At 44.8% G+C, this 22,036-nt stretch overlaps 1 protein-coding gene across 3 annotated transcripts in view; it reads right to left on the minus strand.

Annotated features, from left to right (window-relative positions):
* Positions 1–5,006: 5,006 nt before the first annotated feature.
* The window catches only part of SEMA5B (semaphorin 5B), a 267,399-nt gene continuing 250,369 nt past the window's right edge, over positions 5,007–22,036 (minus strand). For 2 of the 3 annotated variants that reach the window (XM_033064123.1, XM_033064122.1), the window contains exon 24: positions 5,007–10,845. In XM_033064123.1, coding sequence (XP_032920014.1) covers positions 10,690–10,845 — 156 coding nt within the window. In that variant the 3' untranslated portion in view covers positions 5,007–10,689. Of the gene's footprint in view, positions 10,846–11,292; positions 11,363–22,036 lie in introns of all 3 variants that reach the window. The other variant, XM_033064124.1, reaches the window with a different exon arrangement.

Consider the following 22,036-nt stretch of genomic DNA (forward strand, 5'->3'; position numbering starts at 1 on the left):
GTGGGTCACGAGAGCTGAGCAGCTGCAGGGCTTCACCTGCTCCAGGAGCATGATTTGGGCTTGCATCAGGGACTTGGGACCCAAGGCATTCACCTTTACCTTGGCACATGCCATGATGTTACTCTGTACCCATCACCATGTGAACACAAATTTCCAACCTTTCCTTTTTCTTTTTTTTTTTTGCCACAACTTGAGTTTGAGCCGACAGAGAGGAAGGTCCAGAGTGTGCACCATGCCAGGATTCCTCATGCCAGCTGCCAGGAGCAGCACACTTTCCCAGTGCAGGCCACTGAGGTCATCCTTGGCTAAGGGCTGCAAAAAACACCTTAACTCTTCAGGAACCAAAGGAGCACGGGAGCAGGGCCCCAGAGCCCCGGGAAGCTCTGCAGGTCCCATGGCCACAGTGAGGTTTCTCTTTGGGAGCTTTCTTGCTTTGCTCCTTTTCTTTGCAGGCAGGTCCAGGGCTGGGGAAGCTCTGCCAGAAATGCCTTCACTGCCTCTGATGTGCAGAAAAAAACGTTCTGAGAGAGATTTTCAGCATAGGCCTGAGCTGATGGCTAGCCCTGCAGCTCGTCCCACCTTGTACACTCAGTGTATTAGAGATGATTTTATCTTGGCTGGGGTGTGGGGCATGCAGAAGTGATTCTCAGAGTACAAGTTTGTACCTGTCCACTCCAGCACCTCCTTGGCTCCAGCAGCCCCTGGCATGGTGGGGCCTGCCCAGGGACTGAGCTGCTCCCCAGGACAGGCAGCTCTGCCAGGCAGGGAGGTTCGGCTCCTCCAGAGCCAGAGGAGTGATGGATCAGCAGAAGACAGCAGTAATTGCCAGGAGGCTTTCAGGCAGAAAGCAAGGCTCTCGCTCGAGGACAGGCTGATGTAAGTCAGCATGTAAATTGGGGACAACATAAAAATAATTCGAGCCAAGCTCCTAGGAAGAAACCTATGAACAAAAAAATGTTGTTGCTAAGAAATGTGAAAACAGAAAACAATAATGTGGCTCCTGGCAGGGTAATAAAAGTGTATCAGCATTGTGCCTGCTCTCTCGTACAGATCGCTTGCTCGTGACAGTAAATTAAGTACTGCCAAAATGGGTACAGTTTTCTCTGTGGCCATTGATGCTTCACATCATGGAAATATCAAATGTTTCTGATGGCTGTTCATTACCCTGCGCTTGAGAGGGGAGCAATCCTTTGCTGGCTCCATTATTTCCATGACAGCAAGGAAATGACTATGGGAGGTTTAAAAACGAAGGAATACAGCAAGGTTAGATGGATGGAACCTCAGCAGCCTGTTGCTGTTCACTGTGGTCGATGCTAACCCTTAGTCTGGGACACACCTCACTGTCTCCAGAGTGATGGAAAGCCAGGACTACTTTTTGCTTCCAGTTAATTGCCAGCTCACAAACTGTGGAGTTTGACCTTGAGAATCTCCAGAGATGTTATTTTGAAGGGTGACAATGCTGCAGCACAGCTGCTCAGCCAGAAGGCACTTTCCACAGCTCCCCCACAGCCAGGAGGAGCTTTAAGTCGTTGCTGGATTCCAGATCTGCCTCAGCTGCTGCAAGGACCCAAAGAGTTTCACCTTCCATATTCTGTAGAGATCCACACCATGTAGCTGACAGATGGGTGTGGCTGGTGTGCAGCATAACAACGTTTCCTTGTCATCTCAGTAGTTTTAAAATGCAAACCAGCTGCCCTTACACATGTTTGAGTTGCTGTGAGGTGTCAACATAAGGCCAGTCAGAACAAAAAAAAAGGGTGATAAAACTCTGGGTCACAAAATAAACCTGGCCTGTGATCACACCAGGGCAAGCAGGAAAAGGTGAGAGTCTGCCCAGCTGCCAAGAGCCAGCTTTTCATTTCTGTCACAGCATCAAAATCACCTTCACCTACTTCAGTCCTTACCCTAGAGGAGAATGGTTTGGTTTGGAGATATTGTCAGCAGAGTGAAGGGTTGAAACCTCACCAAAGACAGAGGATGTGTACATGTGGTTGGGTTTTTTCCTTCGGGCACAGCTGAACTCTGTCACCTTCTTGATTAATTTGAACCTCAGTTTTTTAAACAGAAAGTGCAAGGACAACTCTGTCAGTGGTTTTGGGGTTTTTTTATGAATGAACAAAACAAACCATGTCAAAATGCATTTCAACTGTTAGCAAAACAGTTTGTGATAAGTCTCCAAAGCTTTTGGTAACTGAGTGTGTGGTCCCCTGGCTGCACCCTGGAGGGGGAAGCACACAGGAGGTACCACAGGAGCAGAGTTTTGCAGTCGAGGGTTGACTCTCACACACATTGAGGCTCTTGCTCTGAGCTGATCTCTTCAGCATGGCTGCATTGAGATGATTTAGGCCAACACAGGGAATGTGGCTGAGTTTGGGGACTGTCCCCCTGCCTGCTCACAGCAGCAGAACCACTGGGCTCTCACAGAGGAGTGGAATGGTTGTGTGGGCAGAGGGAAATTCAGGAGTCAGAGCCAGGCCGTGTGACCACACTGTGATGGGGGACTGGGGGCACTGGTGCCTATGGGGCACTGGGGGGGTGCTGGGCACCAGCAGCAGTGTGGGTGTGGCACTGGGGGATTCACTTGAGGCTTCTTTTACTGCTGCAGCCTGACTCCTTTCCAAGGAGTGTGTCTGCACAGTGCTCTGCCTGGCCACTGCTCCTGGCAGCATATGAGGCTCGTGTATGAGAGCGTCAGCAGCCTTGCTAAAGTCAGGCTGCAGGACATTTCTTATTTCCATGCCATCTGCACGATGTGGTGCCCGTTCAGAGGAGGAAATGAACTTGCTCTGGATGGTGCCCAAACACATCTGCCCAGCTGCTTTGTGCTGGTTACAGCTCGTCCATCCGAGTCCCTTCTCCGGGGTTTTCAGGAGCAGGGGCTGGGCTGGGTGCAGTTCCCTGCCCCTCCTCACCTCCACAGCACCGAGTGTTGGCTGTTCCCTTGCCCCACCAACCACGGATATTTCCATCCCTTAGCAGAGAAGAAAACACCAGCAAATGGGCTTCATATGGAGGGAAGGGACAGGTTTGTCACTGCAGCATCTGGCCCAGCATGTCCCCAAAGCCCCTCTTGCAGGGAGCTGGGAGGAAATAGGGACCAAACCCGAGTCATGAGGAAACTTCTGCTTTTTCCTGCAATTTTTTACACTGAACCTACCAAGGGTGGGTTAGAGGGGTCAGTGGGGCTGCAGCTGTTGCTGTGGTCCCCCCAGACAGCTCCACACCCTGGCCTGGGTCCCTGCTTTGCCCATGCTGCTGGGGGTGCTCCCACACCTCATGGGGAACCCACAAGATAACAAAACTTTCTCTGTTTTCCACACAATTAAGAATTAAAGAGAGAAAAGGGTATAGTTGAGATGCATAGTGAAGGTGAGAGTACAAAATTTACTGAGGCTACAAGTGAAACTGTTATGTTAATGAATCAAATTAGCAAGTAGGAAAAAAAATGTGGTGGTATACAGATTCAAGGGAAATTGGAAATGGTTCCAACGTAATACTTTGCTCTAATTGTATGCAGAAGTGTCTTGATGCAAAACAAAACTGTTCAAAAATGACCTCCCTGTGTTATCGTGCAAAGCAACTGGGGAAAAAAAATCCATCTTATTCACAGCAAGTTTGTTTTTACTGATCTTGTGCCTCTCAATTACTTTTTAATGGTCTGCATTGAAAAGAAATTCCTGTATGCACACTTGAGAATATGAAAACACCCAAATGATAGCTTATGATTTAGTAGGATTAAAGTATTATGTATGCAGGTGTAGCATGTTTCAGGTTATTAGCAATCCAATCTATTTTTTACGACATTATGGTGTAATTTTCGGTATGGAACTTCAATATAAGTCTTAAGCTGTATCGGAACATAAACTAAAATGTTCCTGACTCTGTCACTTTTCATGGTCTTTACTTTGATTAATAAATGCAACAAGAGCTATAACGTTCTTCAACACGAGGCTACAATCATCCTTCAATCAAAACGTGTCCCTCAGCTTTTTATAACTTTTTGCATCAATATGTAGGGCTTGAGCAGCAGCAGCAGCAGCAGTGACAGGATTTCATTGCAGCTGAGCATGTACAGCTGAAAGGCTCTGCAGAGGATGAATGTCTTTTTGCTGGCTTGGCACAGAGAGCAGTTGTGCCCTTGGGGGCTCGGTGTCACCTGCGCAGAGCGGAGGAGCAGAAGGGAGACACTTACTGCAGATCTGGACCAGGATTAGGCACCCTGAATTTCATATTCAGTCTTAACTCAGTGGGCACCTCAGTCAGAAATACCTTTTCTGAAAGGCACCCCAGGTTGGTGTGGAGCTTGTGAAGGGGGGAAGGGAGCCTTACATTCAGGAACACAATTTGGTGTCCACAGAGACTACGACTCATGACAAATGTAACCCAGACCTGGGCCTCAGGATGACGCCAAAGTGCAGACAGGGAGGAAGGATGGATGCTGCAATTCCCCATCCCCACTCAGGCAGCTGAGTGCATTTTGCATGGCCATTGGCCACCAAGGTCAGGAGGAAGTTCCTCCTCGTTCCCTCTGGCCCGTCCTGCCAGCGCCGTCAGGATCCCCAGCCCCACCGCGCGTTGGCCACACAGGAGAAATAACTCAAGGCTTGTCAGGTTGGTCTGTTTTATTTCTGAATTATTCTTTACATTGTACAATATATAAAAATACAGAGTACCCAAAAAAAATTCACAGTGTCTAAGGCAGTGATTATAGTCTAGGTCACCTTTATGCTAAAGTACCATCAAGTTCAATTGCATAGGAAAGGTGATGTGCCTTCACAACAGAGTCCAATAATACTCTCCAGTTGTTTTGGGGCAAGCATTCTGTGTTACATAATTGTTTCCCATGTATCCAAGATCCAATATTGTATCTGTCACTCTCCCACCTCAACCACAGGCTAAATCCTATCATTTCCATCTCACATACCATGCATCCTCCCTAAAGCTTCCTCTGTGGGAATGCTCCTAATTAAGCACATGGCTTTTAGGTGTGGGCAGGTCTGGATGCTGTCTAAAGGAGGGGTGTGGAAAGAGAGCACACTGCTGTGCAGCTGGCTGGCTTTCACATTGTTTGACATTTTGGTACTAATAACATTTTTGCTCCAGTTATTAATGGCCCATCCACGCCGACCTCTGCTTGACTCTGTGGCCTGAGAATCAGCAGCATCCTGCTGACGGAGGCATCAGAACCAGAGTGCAGTGTTAATCCTTTTCATGACCAGATTTGTTTAAAACCAACTCATGGCTGGGGCCTGCAGAAAGCCAAATGCTGCTCTTATAGTACTGAATCCTCTTGAATAGCAGGGGTGAGTTTGCAGCTGAGGCTGGAGGCAGAATGGAAAAAGTAACAGGTTCAAGACCCAAACTTACACTGAATGCTATTGAGCACTTGAGTTTGTGGCTTTGTAAATAGAGGGTTGCTGGTTTTGCTCCTTCAGCCAGGATTAATGCAGACATTAATTTTTCCCAAAGGTTCTAGAGAAGGAATTTCTAGGCAGAACAGCTGAGACTGGGTAAGTCCCACAGGGACCCAGCTCCAGAGGGATTTCTGCCCAATTTTGAAGGCTCTGGCAACCAGACAAAGCAAAGTTGGACAGAAAGCCCTCTCACCTACCCCAAACTGCTCTTGAAGCCACCTGAAGCTTCCTTCTAAAAAGCTTGAGGGAAAGATTCATCTGTTAGGACTTTAGGCCTTGGTCAAGAGGGTATTTAAGTGATTTCTAGAAGAAGAATGACTCCCCCAGACCTGATTTACTGGGTATTTCTCTGCTGTGCCCTGCCGTGTGTAAGGGCTGGCTCGTGGGGCAGAGCCTTGGCCACCGACACAGAAAGCTCCAGAGGCACCCATGGCACCAGGTGCCTCCATGGCCTGGTGGGGTTTTTCAGACCCTCCTGAAAAACAAAAGCCATGAGTTCACAGGGCTTCTTTTCCTGCATTTCAGATAAAACCTCCTGGTGTGACTGTAAGGCAAGGCTTGTAAAGCTGATCAATAACTCAGAAAGCAGTTACTGACTTCTTTAACATGGAAGATGACATTTTCCCCATTCTAACAGATGATGTCTTTTGCTCTAATGGTATAAGACTTGTTACTCCTACTTGCTATTTTAATTTTCTCTGCACAATTACTCCCTACTTATAATTACAAAAACAATAGAGTGATACACATGAGAAATTTAGGAGGCTTATTATGAAAATATAAACAGTATCAAGTATCTCTTTCTTAATAACTCTTAACCAGAATGATTTAGGGGAGAATCAGCATTTCTAACTAGAAAAATCAATTTATTTTTCAATTTAAAAAATTATATTTTATTTACCTCAGAAGTGGGTTTTTTAACTTAATGGAAAGGATACTAGATTTTTATAGGGCTTTTCCTTCAGTTTGTCCCTGTGGAATTTGAATACCAGAACTGCCTTTCTTATTCTAAGTTTCCTCTGCAGGCATTTTGCTAAATATATATATTGCGTGTGTATATATTATAAATATATACTGTATCTATCCACTGATAGATGTATACACTGTTACAAAAAGAAGAGTAAGTGGTTGCAGAAACTTTACATTTACATTTTTATACATATATTTTTATATATATATATATATATATAAAACTCTCCCCCACTACATTTGGTACAAAGAATAAATCAATCTCAATGGACAGCAGTTTTCTCTCCAGGTGGGCTGAACAGCAGATTATCACCAGAGGCATCAAATTGTCTGCATCAGACACGGGCTCCATTCCTGCTCTCTGTTGATTGCAAAGCAAACACTTCATTTTCTGAACATAAGGCAGTAGGAACAGTGGTGGTTAGACAATAAATGTTATTCTCCTATAGTATCTGTACAGGTCATAGATTTAAGAGCAGCCCTGGCTCATATGCTGAACATTCAAGTGCACCTTTAGAGCAACAGCACCTCTTATGTGAGGGTTTGATCCTCGAGTGGTTTGTCTGTCAGTGAGCTGTGAGTTTCTGGCAGCTGCTCAAGGAAAACCCGACAGCAATGGCACAGCATCCCTGGATAACAGCACCAGGCACATCCCCCAGCTGGGAGAAAAGCAGCTTCCATGGAAAAAAAGAGAATGGCCTAATTACAGATGTTTCCACTACATACTTGGCTGTAAGATTTCCATCATATTTCACGTCCTGTACACCTGAATCCTATCCAAAGGGTTTGCAGAGACACACTGTCTCCAGACCTACAGAGGAACCACCCAGGGTTCCTTTTCTCTGTCTTAGAAGTAAAGGGAAAAAGAATTATATATATAGCATAATGAACTTTCTGGAAAGCAGTGCTCCCAAAGGAAATGCATTTCCACTCCAGTTTAAGACAGTGCTAGGAATAGGAAATTTTAGCAAGTTTAACATCCAGCTGCAGGAGCAGCTCAGACTTCTACAGATACTACAGACTTGCTGCTCAAGGTGCCAAATTACCTGGACTGCAAGAATATCCCTGCACATGGTGTCGTTAACCTGCCACACAGAGAGCTCATAAAAAATGCAACTCTCACACAGCATTTACATCGTCCTCAAAGAACTGCACTCTCCTGCAAACATTAATTGAGTAATACAGTGTTCTGATTTCTTTTTTTTCACTCTCTCCTGGATTCTGCTTTCTGCTCGAATGGAGACTACAACCCCTTGCTGTGATTGCCAATTATATGAAAAAGGGCTGAATCCATTTGGATGGCTGATAAGAAGGAATGTCTTGATGAAACTATATCCACATGCACCACCCTCAAAGCATCTGCCCTCCAATAGCCTACAAAATATCCACCTCCTGAGCACAATGGCAGTAATCACCCATCTTGGTGTCTTGAACATTTAAATAATTTCATACGGTACTCTGGGAAAAAGAAATCAGTTTACATCATGTTATTCTGTGAAGGCAAAAATGAAAAAAAAATTTAAAAGGGGAGAGGGGAAAAGAGAGAGGAAAAACAGAAAATTGAGATAATTGCAAGGTTTGACTTGCTTGCCTCCCCTTAAACTCCAGCTGCAATCTTGCCACGTGCATGGTAATTGCACAGGGAATCTTCCAATGGGGAAGCTCAGAGACAGCTTTGATTTTATAATGGTTGGAATGATCTTGGGAGCCAGTGTTTTCTCCTGAATCACATAAATTAAAGCTGGGAAATCCCATCCTGATAGTCTAATGTAATAATTTCCAACCCTTGGGCTACATACTTGTTAGAACTACTTTAAGTCAGGATTTTAAATATTGCTGAGGGGTATGTGGAAATTCAGCGAGACAGGGTGAACTTGTTATGGCACGAGACACAAAGTCATCACTCCTCAGATGGGATTTAGGGGCCTGGGGAGAGCCTCCCTGAAGGCTACCTGCCACCAGTGCTATCCTGCTTCTCTGGTGATCCTGCTCTGTTCCAGCTGCTCTGGCTGTGCTGCTGGGGGCTCAGGGCTGCTGAACCACTGTGCCAACTTGGAGAGCTGCAGCAGGTGCTTCAGACAGGCTTCTACCTCTGCACCAGCTCCTGACTCTGCTGCTTAAAATCTCTTTAAGGGTATCTCTCCCTCTGCCCCATCTATTTCACCTGGTGAGACAAGAGTAGAAACTGGATGAGCTGCTAAATAAGCAAAGCAGCTGCTGAAAATGATGTGCACTTCTCAGCCTAAGGTGTCCTCGTGGCAGTGCTAATAACCCCACTTTATTACAAATATCCCTACAGCTTTCCATCACTGCAAACTGAAGTCAAACCAAGTAATTTAAAAATGGGAGGCTATTTTATACTTGCCCTCTGGTCAAACCGCTGTAACACACAGGCTTGCAGAGTCACGCTGGCTCTTCCTCGCAGGAAAAGCAATATACTTGTCACGAGCAACACAGGCTTTCTTCATTTCCTACCAGCTGCCTACGTGAAAGAGCTGAGTACACGGCCCAAGCTGGGCTTCCAAACAAGCAACTGCAAAGGAACAGCACTGAGAAACAACCGATGTCGGCTCACAGCAAAATCCGAAACCAAGCGGGGACAGACAGGACTGCTGGGAACAGACCGAGCGGGGCCAGGCACGGCACAGCTCGGGGAAGGTGCAGACAACAAAGCCAAGCTCAGCACCACGTGGAGCTCATGCGTATTTCAGGGTGTACTTTTATCTCATGCTCAGTATTGCAACATTCTAAAATACTTAGCGTCAGGAGTTCATCATAAATATTTAGAAACACTGAATGATAACAGCGGTGAACTTGTTCACGTTGCTAACACACTGGATGTAGTTGTACATTAAGCACCAGCAATAAGTTTCCTTTTTGCCAAACAGTTATGTCAGACAAACATCTGGTTGTAGACAACATGGCTTCTGCATCAGACTAATACAGTTCTTATAGACACAGTCACACACATACACAAAATTACATTTCAAGGCTGGATATACTGTTTAATAATGCTACCGCTCCAATTTACTTCAATAGCTGCAGCAGCATTTGTTTGTTGGGTTGTTTTTTCTCAGAAAAATTAAAGAAATATCGGCAAACAAAGCACATTACTCAGCTGTGTTACTATTTCAGAGAGTACTGACTGGAAGACGCTATAAGAATGTGCAGCAGACTTTCTGGGTCATATCAGACTATGGAAACATTCCTTAAAAAATACTTTCCCCCTGAAAAGTCAGAATCACTTATTTTTTTTTGAAAGTATATGAACTAAAACCCAATAATAAAACAAGAGGAAATATTAGCCCAAAGCATGGTGATTTCCCACAAGAAGAGCATGGCCTCTAAAGTTGCCTCTCATGGCAGACACAATCAGGATCAAAGCTAGAAAAAAAGAGTTAACACTGTAAGGAAAAAAAGAAAAAGGAAGAAAGAAAAAGAGCCCATGGCTCTTGTGCGGCAATCATCACATCTCTTTTTCCAGTGATATAAACATCTTTGTTTGTTAGGCACTCCAAGTTCATGTCTCCAATGTTATTCCAACATTTACTTTTCTCAGTGTCTCACTGCCTGTATAATTTTCTTTTAATTAAGATTGGAAACATTCTGGAAAGCTTCTTTGGATAATACACTTCATTTGTGTGTTGTTTCTCATCAGCTGAACTGCATATTACCAAAGAAGGCTGCAGAGAGTATTTCCTGTAATATGAAAAGATTCTGTTGAAGATACAGGGAACACTGCCCTAGAAAGTTACTACTTTTTTTTTTTCTCAGAAACATAAAAAAATCAAAAATTAAAAAAAAAAAAGCAAAGGATAAAGAAAATGTTCTTCGAGTTGTTGGCATGATGGAGTCCTGTTCTCATGAGCTGTGTGTCATCCAGTGCACCACTGCTGTCCTGGCTCAGGAAGGATGCATCCAGCCCTGCTCCAGGAGCCACCTCTTGCCGTGCTTGGAGTGCTCCCATGTGTTGTGTGTGGCTGCTCAATGGCCACCAAGCCCAGCACACAGCCCCTTCCTCGACAACCACAGCCTTGGACAGCACACTGACCTTCCAGCCATGGACAGTTGCAGTAGAAGAGCCATCTCCAGACAAACATCCACAAAAGCTCTGCAGAATGGTCCATTTGAATTTTTGTCCTTGTAAGGAGATGTGCTGTTTACAAGAAACACAATTAACCAAAGAAAAAAAAAGACCCTACTGTACAATATTTACATCTAGAAGCTGGGCCAGTATTTGGTCCATAAAATCAATTAAAAAAAAATCATATAGGAAGTTATCCAGTCCAATAGGATCTGTCCATCATCAGCTGTTGGTAAAGGTCCTTCCAGGGGAGGCCTCGGGCCTGTAATCATATTTATTCAGTGTACTGGGATAATAGGTTGTTGTGTACACATTGGTTTGCTGCAGCGGGTAGAAGTTGGTCCTGTCGTCTGGTATCAAGTTGTTCTTGTTAAGTGTCTGTAAAAGAGAAGAGGAGATGACAGGCATGGCCACAGTGCCACACAATTACTCTTTTCTACCTGCAGGCACCTCCCTCTCACCTGCCTTCTCCAGCTCGGACTCTGCTGTGCCACCACCACCTTCCCTCCGGCTGGGAGAGCAAGCTGGCACCTCGCGCTCGCTAGGGGCTGGGCGTGGGGACCACAGCTCCTGCCAGGTGTCCCTCACGGCCCTGAGCTCACTACTGCTGGGGAGGGACCCAGAGCCTTCTCAGGGACACGGAGTCTCCTGGTGGCTGGCACCATTGTCACACAGAGCCATGCTGGGGCTACACGAAGGCTGGCATTAATGGCAGCGCTCAGCTCTAACCTCGTCCAAAATGCTCGTGGTACAGCCTGTGGCTCCCTCTCAAACCAGGTGCCAAACGGCAGCTTTTCCTCTTTGGAAGAGCAGGTGTGCATTTACCTGATCTCCATCTCCATTGGTAGATATCCAGGTTTGGACCCCCCGATATTAAGTGTGTCACTTCTGTAAGCTACAGTATAAGTAACAAATCATGGTCACTTTTGGAAAATCTAAAATTACTTCAAAAAATTTAACAACCACGTAACAATTGTCGGAAACAATAACATAAAAAATGAGAACGACAAATGCCCGTTTTACCAGAAAAAAATTTAGAAATGTTTTTTTATTCCCTCCCCTCTTCCCACCAAGAAGCAGATATCCCCCTCTCCCCAGATTAAAGCCCATTGCTATGCCAGCTGTTACCTATGTACAAGGATAAAATCACACTTTGTGTGTATGTGTGCAATAATTCTATGGAACTTTCTCCTACCTCACAGTCATCTGATTTCTGTGAATTTGTCTGAGATACTTTTATCACAGTTTTTTCACCTAACCCCTGCCATAAATTTCTTATGCCTGTCTCTGGTCTGTGGCACTCCAAAGTGCACCTTTAATGGCTGTTGGGCAGGGAACTCACTCCTTTGATCTGGGAGTCAACACTAGGCGTGCTGCTATAGCATCCTTATCTTCAGGGAACATTTAATTAACAGCACATTTAAAGAGAGTGTGAGCATCTTTCCTGTCAGGAGCAGAGATGGAGAGGTCTAATGAGCCAGCTAGTCCTGGGCCCTAATGGTTGTTCTGTGCCCTAATGGTTGCTCAGGCATGATCTGATGCTCCTTCAGTGATGAACCACTTTGCCTCAGTTCCCCCTTGAGACAAACACCTCATGCCTGACCCAGCTCAGGGCAAGGTGAGAACTAATTAACTAATGCTCGAGTCCATGAGCAACCCAGCTCCTTCAGCTTTACTCGACCCATTGAACTTCAGGCAAAGTGGCTCTGTCAGTAAGGTGAGAAATCTCTGTTCTGCCTGAGAGCAGGTGCAGATGGAGATCTCTGGTGAAGGAAATTTCTCTGTCACCCCAGCCCCAGCAGCAACAGGATGACCTGACAGCAGTGGGTTCCCTACAGATGGGGAGCATGCATGTGCCCACTGCACAGTCAGGGTTTATCCACATCCCAACTGTGACCACTGAAAGGATCAGCTACCCTGGGCTCAAAGACAAGACCACAGGCAGTACATTTATCTCCCCATTTCTTTGTAATCAAATAATTTTACTGCATGGGGAGGGGGAGAGGAGGAGGAAGAAAAGAAAATGTTTTCTTCTAATCAGCAGACTGACAGCTACGGCTACCAAGGGAGCTAACAACTCCAATTTCATACAAGATGTTAGGAGGAAAAGCTTTCCTGTGACAAAGCTACCCTGGCAAAGAAATTTTCCAATTACTGAACCACCAAATAATGTTTTCAGAAATGAGCACTGCCTGAAACATCTCATACATGAAAACTGGAGGAGACCCAGCCCCTTCCTGGTCTGACTGCAATGTCCCCTGCCAGGACTCCCTAAATTGATCCCACAGCACAACACTTGTAGGAACCAAGAAGAGAATTTGTATAGGCATGCTCTAAGTGACAAATATTTTCAAGAAATGAGAATCTGTGCCTTTCAATAGGAAAGTAAAAAAGAAGATGTCATGCTTTGCTCCCAGTCACCCAAAGAAATATTAAAGTAGTGTGGCCAACAGTCTGCTGCTTTGTGCTGGAGGCTGGGAAATGAGGAAGTCAGCCTCAGTCCTTCAGTGCTTGCTATGCTTCCCTGGGAAATCCAATTAACTGCTCTGTGCTTCCGTGTCTTCTGACCCAGCTTGAGAAAAACGAAGTTTGAGATTCCCTGTAAAAAGGCACTTTACTAAGTATCACCACTGAGTATTTGGGGGAGCTGCTCTCTGGCGAGCCCCACAGGTGCTCACGCTGGCTGTACATGCAGGCTGCTATTTTCTACTGATGTTCCTAGTTCAGGATACTCACTGCTGGCACCATAACTCCATGGCCACAGCAGGAAGGAAGATGAAGAGGCTGAGTCCCCCTGCCACAGCTTCTCTGGACTATGTTGAAGCTGGTCTAGCATCCAGCCCTTGTCTGGGTTGGTTAAGATTCATGACATGACAGGATGGCCACCTCTGAAACTTAGACCTGCAATATCTCAGGACCATCTTCATTTGAGAACAAAGACCCCAGGACACAATTTCTTTGGCTTTGAGATGGAAAATCTGTACAAGTTTTAACAAGTTCCACAGATTTCAAACTAGCCCATTACAAAAGATTTAGCAATTAATTAACATGATTTTCATTTTTCCTTCTCTCTCTTCTCGTGTTCATATAATACTTATTTAGGAAAAACCCCACAACTGCTCTGGTCACAACTGGTCATTTGCTCTTTTTGGTTTTATTTTTGATGGTAGGCTTATATCTTAGGGAAATACCTCATAAAATGGTTTAGTAGAATTTATAATGCAATTAGTTGCAAAGAATTTGTCTCTGGAAATGCTGCAATGGCAGTACTGTCCTAAATCAGCATGATCAATGTGCACTGCCTTAGCATTTCCCCCCACAAACTTATTGTCTGTCTCATTTTAATAAACAGATGATTAGGTTCCTTGGCACTAGAAATTGGTTGATATTTTGTAGAAGGGAAATTAGGCAGCAGTGAAATTTAGAGATGTACACAGACACACTCATGCATTCACTGCAGGAGAAGAGGTTGCAGTTAATCTCTCTGGGTCAATTCCTGTGCTGCTTTACTCAGAGTTTTAACCCCTGCTCTCATCCCACAGCTCTTCACAGTGACACTACAGAGGTGGCCAACAATTTCCCTTTTTGAAGGCATTTCCCCACTGCTGTGTGGGTTATGGCACTGAGGTCAGAGCCTCCTGACAGCCTGAAATCACAGAGTTCCTGTGGGATGGAACAGCCTGCTGCACCCATGGATGCCCCCAGAAATACTGATGAGTCCCAACAGGAAAGGTGAGAGTTGTCACTAAAATACAATACAGCCTGTCACTAAATCCAACACAGATCAGATCCTGGCTCCCAGCCCAACTCCTGCCAGTGTGTCAGCCCCAGAGCCAGGTCCCCAGTACTGCCAGGACCAGGAAGTGCTTCCTGAAGACAAGGAAGTCCTCTTGGAAGGGACAGTCCTTTGGTGCTTTTGCAGGCACTTGTCAGTGGCTGCAGCAGCTAAGCTGACTGAAGCAGCCCAGCCAGCAGGAGAGCTCTGGCTGTCCTCACCAGAGGTTTCAGAGAAGGAAAAGAGACTTGCCTTTGCAACCTGAGCCCTCCTGCACTGCTATCCTGCACCCTCCGCAGCGACAGACGTGTCAGTCATCTGAGCACCTCCAGACCCTACCCATGACACTCTGCCTGACACTCAGCCTGTATCTTCCTCTTATTGTCTGCTTCCTCCCATATCAAACACTACTGACTGCCCTTAACTGCAACCTTTTACAACTGTCTGCTCAGTAAGCAGAAAGAACCAAAAGCCTGATCAATGCTTACTGCTGCAAATTACCTGTGGCAAAATCTCTGTGCCGTACACACGATGGATTCCAAGCACCAAGGAAAATGCATTTCAGGCCCTCATTCTGGTCCTATCCTGACTTGAGAAGAAATAAGCTTCTGGTATTTGTGCAAGCATAATATTTCACATAAACAGTGAGGCCAGACTGAGCTAATATGAAAACCTGTGGGATGTACTTAGTAAAAGTACTCCATTCAACTAACAATTGGTTCTTTTACCCATTTCCTCCCTTACAGTATAAGCCATGCTATCCTGGCACAGCTGATGTAATTTATTTATTTTGGTCTGTTCACCACTAACCTCAATTCAAGGGTGTGTTAGCAGAAGGAAAGCCACCAACATGCTCTAACCTAGCCAAGTGGATTATTCAAGAGCAGGCCCAACTTTAACTGCTTTCTTTAAATGACGCTTTACCAGGCTACGTTGGCAAATGATTAATAAAATTCTAAAGAATCTCTGACCCAGGAACTCTGCTTTGTCAAGCAGGGATGTTTTCAGATGGACTGAGATGGTTATGGCTTTAACAGAATAACATTAAAAGAGTGGCAGCTTGCTCCATTATATTGATCTGTCAACTTACCAAGAGATCCAATCTTGTTGTTGGTGAATTGCATGTCCATGCCAAGCACAACAGAATCCTGAGTATTTCAATATTTATGGTATTATACGAACAATCTGATCACTCATGCAAGCGTGTTTGCAGTTGTAAGTGGAGGAGCCTGAGGGGAAGGGTCCCAGAGCCCTGCCTTGTGTGGGGCTGTGCCCCAGCTCACTCCAGAGGCAGAGCACTCACAGGCTGGGTCCCAGAGCCCTGCCTTGTGTGGGGCTGTGCCCCAGCTCTCTCCAGATGCAGAGCACTCACAGGCTGGGTCCCAGAGCCCTGCCTTGTGTGAGGCTCTGTCCCAGCTCACTCCAGAGCAGAGCACTCACAGGCTGCTCCTCCCAGGTACAGCCCAGCTGGGCGTGTTAAACATCACCCTATCATACCATACACATACATTTAACTTTGTTCAGCTTTCTCCATTGATATTTTTAGCCTAAGTAATCATTCAGAGTTTCCATTTGTTCCGTTTTCTCCAGCAAGGCCTTGCCACTACTTCCCCAAATTCTGCCTCTGCTCCAAATGATTAAGTCATTATGCACTGACCTACTTGTTTACATTCTCCCAGATGTATCAAAACATCTTTACACGTAACAGGATGGGACTTCCAGCCCTACTCCCAACTCACATCCTACAGCTGCAAGTATAAGCTGTGTAAACATTTCTTACACATGTAAACAGATCAAATGTTTCAATTTTCAATATACAGTCATGAAAATTTCAAAACTTGATTTAAAAAGTAGATGGGCATCTCCCCACTCCCAATTAAAAGGAAGTCCATATATTTTTGAGAAGCTAAAGTGAAAATTATAAAAGCATCTGGTACTCATACAACTAATACCAAAATTAGGGCCATAATGTAGTTCCCACAGGGTAACATATGATGGCAAGATTTCCTTAATCTGCTCATGTAGAAAGCACTCAGCTTTTCAGAGCTCAGCATTCTCTCTGAGCTCCAGATCTTCCTTTCTATTTTGGGGTTGTGGAGGAAGAGTCAGCAAGTTTCCCAGGAGTTTTGTAGGTTAATCTTCACCAGCTATGCAGCACCACAATCCCAGTGAAGTCAGTGAGCAATGACAACTTCCCCCAACCTCACAGCTTCTCCACTACTTCTCTGTGAACAGGTATAATTTCACTTCTTCTACTTCCCACCCACATCACTTTCCTCTTTAAAAAGACAAAAAAGAAAAAAAAAAATTGGGTGACCTTCCCTGGGCAACTTCAAAACATATTTTTCAATGTTTATGGTTACCACCACTTCAGTCTCTGAAGAGGCTGAACAATGCAGTGCACACCTTCCCTTGGCTCATCAGAGACGTGCTGCCTGTGCCAGGGCTGCACAGGTTTAAGTTTCTACCCTGGAAGTTTGTTTGTAATGTTGAATGTCCCAGCGTACTACAGAGAAAAACTTCCCCTTTCCTTCACCACACAGTGAGCACAGGCATGAAGGAACCAGGGGTAACAACTCCAATCCACTATGAACACAGAAAGTCTAAAATCAGGGTCCAAGGAGCAGACAGCAACTCTGTAGCCAAGCCTGTCCTCTTAGTGAATCCAAAGGGAGCCCACGTGCATCCCTCATCCTTCCGCTGCAGAAATCAAGGACAACACTCCTGCTGAACTCAGTCACACAATTATCCCTGAAAGAAGTGAGGCAGCCTTTCCAACTTTCCATGGAGCAGCATCCAACAGACCTCCTGTAGCAAAGTGGGATGGCCTTTACGCCCCCTCATTCCCCAGGAAAATGGAGGGATAAGGGAATTGTGGAATGATGTAATGAAACCAAGATCCAACATTTAGGTTCTTTTGTGCTCCTTTTAAGCCATTTGCTTCTTGCAGTGAAATCAGATTGAGCAAAATGCCTTTTTGATGCAGATCAGCTGTTTCATGGAGCTAGCCATGCCTTCTTGTTAAAGGATGTTACTTTTTGCATTGTAGGAACATTAGCCAAATGACTCAGGGTTGCAGAAATATGTTAATATTATGAAACATTTCCCAAAGCTTGTACATCTCTGGAAGTACCAGGGCAGAGACCTCAGAATTATAATTAACCAGTAAATTTGAGAATAATTAGCATAATAATCACGTTTCAACAAAATAAACCATACAGCTAAAATAACCTCTTTTGGCAATAACTGACACCAAGAAAATACATGACGTCTGGCCCACCCACATGCTCCCTTTCTTCTGATCAACTGGGTGCCACAACACTGCTGTGCCTCTCAAGCTAAGAATTACAAATAACCCTGGAAAGATGGAAAGCTGCCAGAAAGACCTTATGAGACCCATGTATTTACTCCAAGCTAGGAGTGATTTTTAAGACTTGAATGATTCCTCTTTCTGATTTTTCTTTAAAATTTGTTCTGTGTCTTATGCCAAGCAAACTGTCTCACCTGATGCTTCTATAAAACCTCTTAAGCTCTGCCTACATGAAGTCAAAGGAAGCAGTGGCCAGAGTTTATATATTGAGTTTTTTTCCTGATGAATTCAATAAGGCTGTTTGCAGGATTTACAGTGAAGTGTAGATGTACAGATGAGGAACCTATTTTCTATATAAGAAGGTTATTCATCTCAAAAAGAGATACGAAAAAATCCCACTGGGACACTAAACTTATGATTGCATGTTCTTTTTGGATGGAAGCTTACCATATTTTTAGACTGGAGAGTCTTTGTTCACTATTATTGGTAAATAAATTAAACAATCCCCAAATGACGGCAGCATCTGTAGATGTGCTCAGGTTGACAATAGAACTAACATCCAATTATCAGAAAATGAATAGCTAAAGTTATCTATAGCTGTTTGAAAATAGCTATTTTATCCTTGCACTTAGGAGGGAGTGAAGTTATATTACTGCCATTGTAAACTTATAAAACCCTTCAGAGTTGGCAACATAAAGGACCATTGTCAGAAGGATGCTTTGGCACATCTCTGACTTCAAGTACATGAGGAAGATGGCAAAACAAACTGCATGTAATAGTAAGGCAAGCTGAAGTATTTTTCTGAACTGGAAACTGAAGTCTGAGGAAGTCATGGATATCCTCCCACTGGCAAGTGAAGGTGTCTAGCCTAAAGCTTGCAATTTAGCCCCAGCTTGTCTATGATTTGGTGGTGGCAACACCCATGACATGGTGTCCAGACACAAAAGAGGAAGGAATTCAAGGCTGCCCCAGCTGCTTCCCAATATAGCTGGTGCACAGAATATAGCAGACATGATCTCAGCTGTGTGGGAAGGTGCAAACTGTCTCCTCGCTGCACTCCTGTGCCTTGGTGAATGCCCCACGCACACAGAGTGTTACTAGAGAGGCTCAGCCCCTCAGCTACAGCACCTGAGCCTGCTCAGCTCCAGTACTCAGACTAATTCACCAGAGGCATAATCATGGCCCTGTAAAACTGGCTTTAATAGTCACTCTGGCTGCAGAGTGGTTTGGGAGCACTGGGCTCTAATGGGCTTCAGCTGATGGTAACTAGTCTGGGGCTGTCTGGGGGGGCAGCTCCCACTGCCTCGCTGTGCTCATACTGGAGCAAGCAGCCTTGAGCTTTTGGATGGCCTCAGAGCTGCTTGTTCTGGTGAATCACCAGCACAAGTTGTGCAGCCTTGTGCCAACCCACAGTGCTGCATTTAGACTGAGAATTGCAAAGGTGTAACTGCAGTGGTAAAAAAAGAAGTAGTAAAAATAAAAATAAAAGAAAAACTGGGCCCAATTTGCCATCTGCTAACTCCATTCACTCTCTTATAGTCTTACTGCTTTCCAAATTCTTCCACCCTCTAAATAGCTGCTTTTTGATTATTTTCCTCAGGATTGCTTTGTTTTCTCCCCATGTTGCCTCTCACCTTGTAATTTCCTCTCTACATTTGTAACCTCCTCAGGTCATTTTCTATTATTTCTATACCTGTGGCTGTTTTTTGGACGCACCTCCCAGTTTAATATCTTCTGCTCATTTAATTAACACACTGACTGCACTCTTTCCAAGCTCGTTAATGAAGATATTAAATAAAGCCAAACCTTGCATTACTGCTTGCAGTGCCCCAAACAACTCCTCCCCATAGCCCTGTTTGTTCCCATCAACAATTGCCTGATCTTCACAGTCCATTAGCCAGGTTTCAATCTCTACAGCAGCCTTCCTGTCCAAGCCAATTTCTATTTACACATCACAAGATTATTTAAGACACCAATACCACCCTCTTTTCTTTAGATGTATGGACGAGTGAAGCTACATTTTTAACCAGCTCAGAATCTGCAGCTCAAACTCTGTGCAAAAAGTGATTATGTTTGATTTCTCCCTGCTCAGCATTAGGCCTTGGCTCAGCTGTCAGCTCAGCTGAACCACCTTTCATTTCATTGGGATATGTGATATGTTGCCTCTCAAATATTAATTCAGATCTTCCTGCATATTAACACTGACACAGATTTGTTTCAATGAGCTTCCACTGCTGTAACTGAAAGCACAGTCGAGTCAATCCCATTTGTTTCTCCTGGTTTCACTCTCTAGTACGGGCCTGACTGCCAAATTTTACAGACGGAGCAGGATTTAACACCCCATTGATGTGCTTGGTTGAATGGGGAAGGTCCAGGCTTTCTGTAGTGACTGTGGGCCCATATGCTCACAGATGTTTTGTCTTATCCCCAAATCCAAGTGACGTTTCCCACACAGACTTACTGGAGCTGCTTGTGTGACTTTAGTGCATTGGACTTCTGTAGCTTAACAGTGGCTCAATTAGCAGGGCAGAAATTGGCCTGCTTTCTCACTAACACTTTTGTATTACCTCTGCAATTCAGGGCACTGGGGGTTTGCCTGAGGTCCATGATATTTATAAAGGTAATTGGAGTTGTTCATTAGCTGGTTCTCAGAGACTCTGGGATACAGTCCATCGAGATTCCTTCATCCACAGATTTTCAGTTCTTTCCTTTATTCACATGCTTCGTGCCAAATCTCAGGATGATATCAGAGCTGACTTAATGAGGATTCCCCCAGCTGTATGGGAGTGCGGGCAGAGTTACTCCTGCTTCCCCCATGCCAAATCTCTCGTGTATATATAAATGATGCACCAAGAAAAGTGGTTGTGGCTGGCTGTAGTGTTGCCCCAGCCTGTGCAGCCCATGCTGTGGCAGCAGCCAGTGCATCCTGCCCAGTCCTGAGCTCTCAATGACTCTTCAGGACTGGGCAGTCATAGGCCAGAAAAAAAAAAAAACCTCAGATATTTCATCTGTCCTCACTCAGAGCTGCCAAACACTCTGGAAACTGAGCTCTAGTCCTGAATACTGACACAGCTATCTTTATTTTGTATGCACTTAGCTCAATTTCTTTATAACTCTACTTAAGAATCCATTATTTACAAGTGGAACTGTTCAAGAAGAATAGCAAGGCAGCTCATCTTCAAGTGTAGCACAAAGGTTATATGTTTTCTGGTATTTATTGTTTGTCTGATATTACCCTCTCCCCTTACTTTAGCTCCCTGCCTCTTTCATGGCTCCCTTTAAAGTCTTCAGCAAACACAGAACTAATTCCTCCTGCACATCTTGGTGGCACTGAGGATTTCCTGGTTCAGCTAATACACATAACACTTCTATACACATAACAAAAGGAGAGAACCACCTGGACCAAAGGAGAACCACTAACTTCTACCAAATGAGGGAAGGGTATATTTGAAATATTCCTCTGCTGACCGGTAGAGGGAAGCCATGTAAGTAAGCAGCAGCAAGTCCAGTGCAATTTTATTGTGCCCATTCCCTTCTTCAATTAATTATTCTTCCAGCACAGCTGAGTGGGTGCAGGCATGTACATGTCAACCTCAGAGAAATTAGGAAAGGGGAAAATTGCAAGAAAAAGGTAGTATCAGTCATTAGATCAATTACTGTAGCTGGAAAAATCAGATAAGCTTTAGAACACATCTGTCTGTCTTCAGTTCTGAAACAGCAGCTCACATGTTCAAAAACCTGCCAGATTTTCCAGCTACACTCATTGATCTAATTAAAAACAAACCAAAACTTGTCTGCCTACAAACAGATTATCACAGCTGCAGTAATACAACTCCAAAGAAAGGCTCATGAGAGCATCCATGATGATCTAGCCTGTGAGAAGGCAGAGCAAGGACCATATCCCTAACCTGGCTGTAGAGGAGGTATGCCTGGCTCTGAAGAGGGACCAGGGAAGGCAGCGTCTACAAAGAGAAAAACGTGACAAGATTACTATGAAGCATCTACCCACAGTGTTTTAACTTCTTAACGTGGCTTAAAAACAAAAAGCCATCCCAAATGCCAGACTCTCTTTAAAATGGTGGGGAAAAGGGAACAGTGAGGATTCCCACCCTAGAGGAAGCAGCAAGGGTTTGCATGAAAAGTAGATGGAGCAGGGACTCAATTCCCATCGGGGGACTGCTGTGAGCAGCTGCTTAGTATCCCAGAGGGAGCAGGAGCAAGGTAACACTCAGATCTGAATTGGCAGTCTCCCCTACTCTTAAATACTTTATCTATGCGAGTGCGGTATCTGTGACTCACACACAGCAACCCGCTGAGCCCCTGCTGCCACGGGGTGGGGACAGCGCCAGGAGAGGCACATCCCTCTCTGGGCACAATCATCCCAGGACAGCCACACCTCCAGGCATGCTTGACTGCTCAATTTGACTCCAGCCAATGATATAAAGGGAGAAAAGACACTAATAGATTTTGACTGAGACGCACCA

Source organism: Catharus ustulatus, chromosome 7 (genome assembly GCF_009819885.2).
Source record: "Catharus ustulatus isolate bCatUst1 chromosome 7, bCatUst1.pri.v2, whole genome shotgun sequence".
NCBI lineage: Eukaryota > Metazoa > Chordata > Aves > Passeriformes > Turdidae > Catharus > Catharus ustulatus.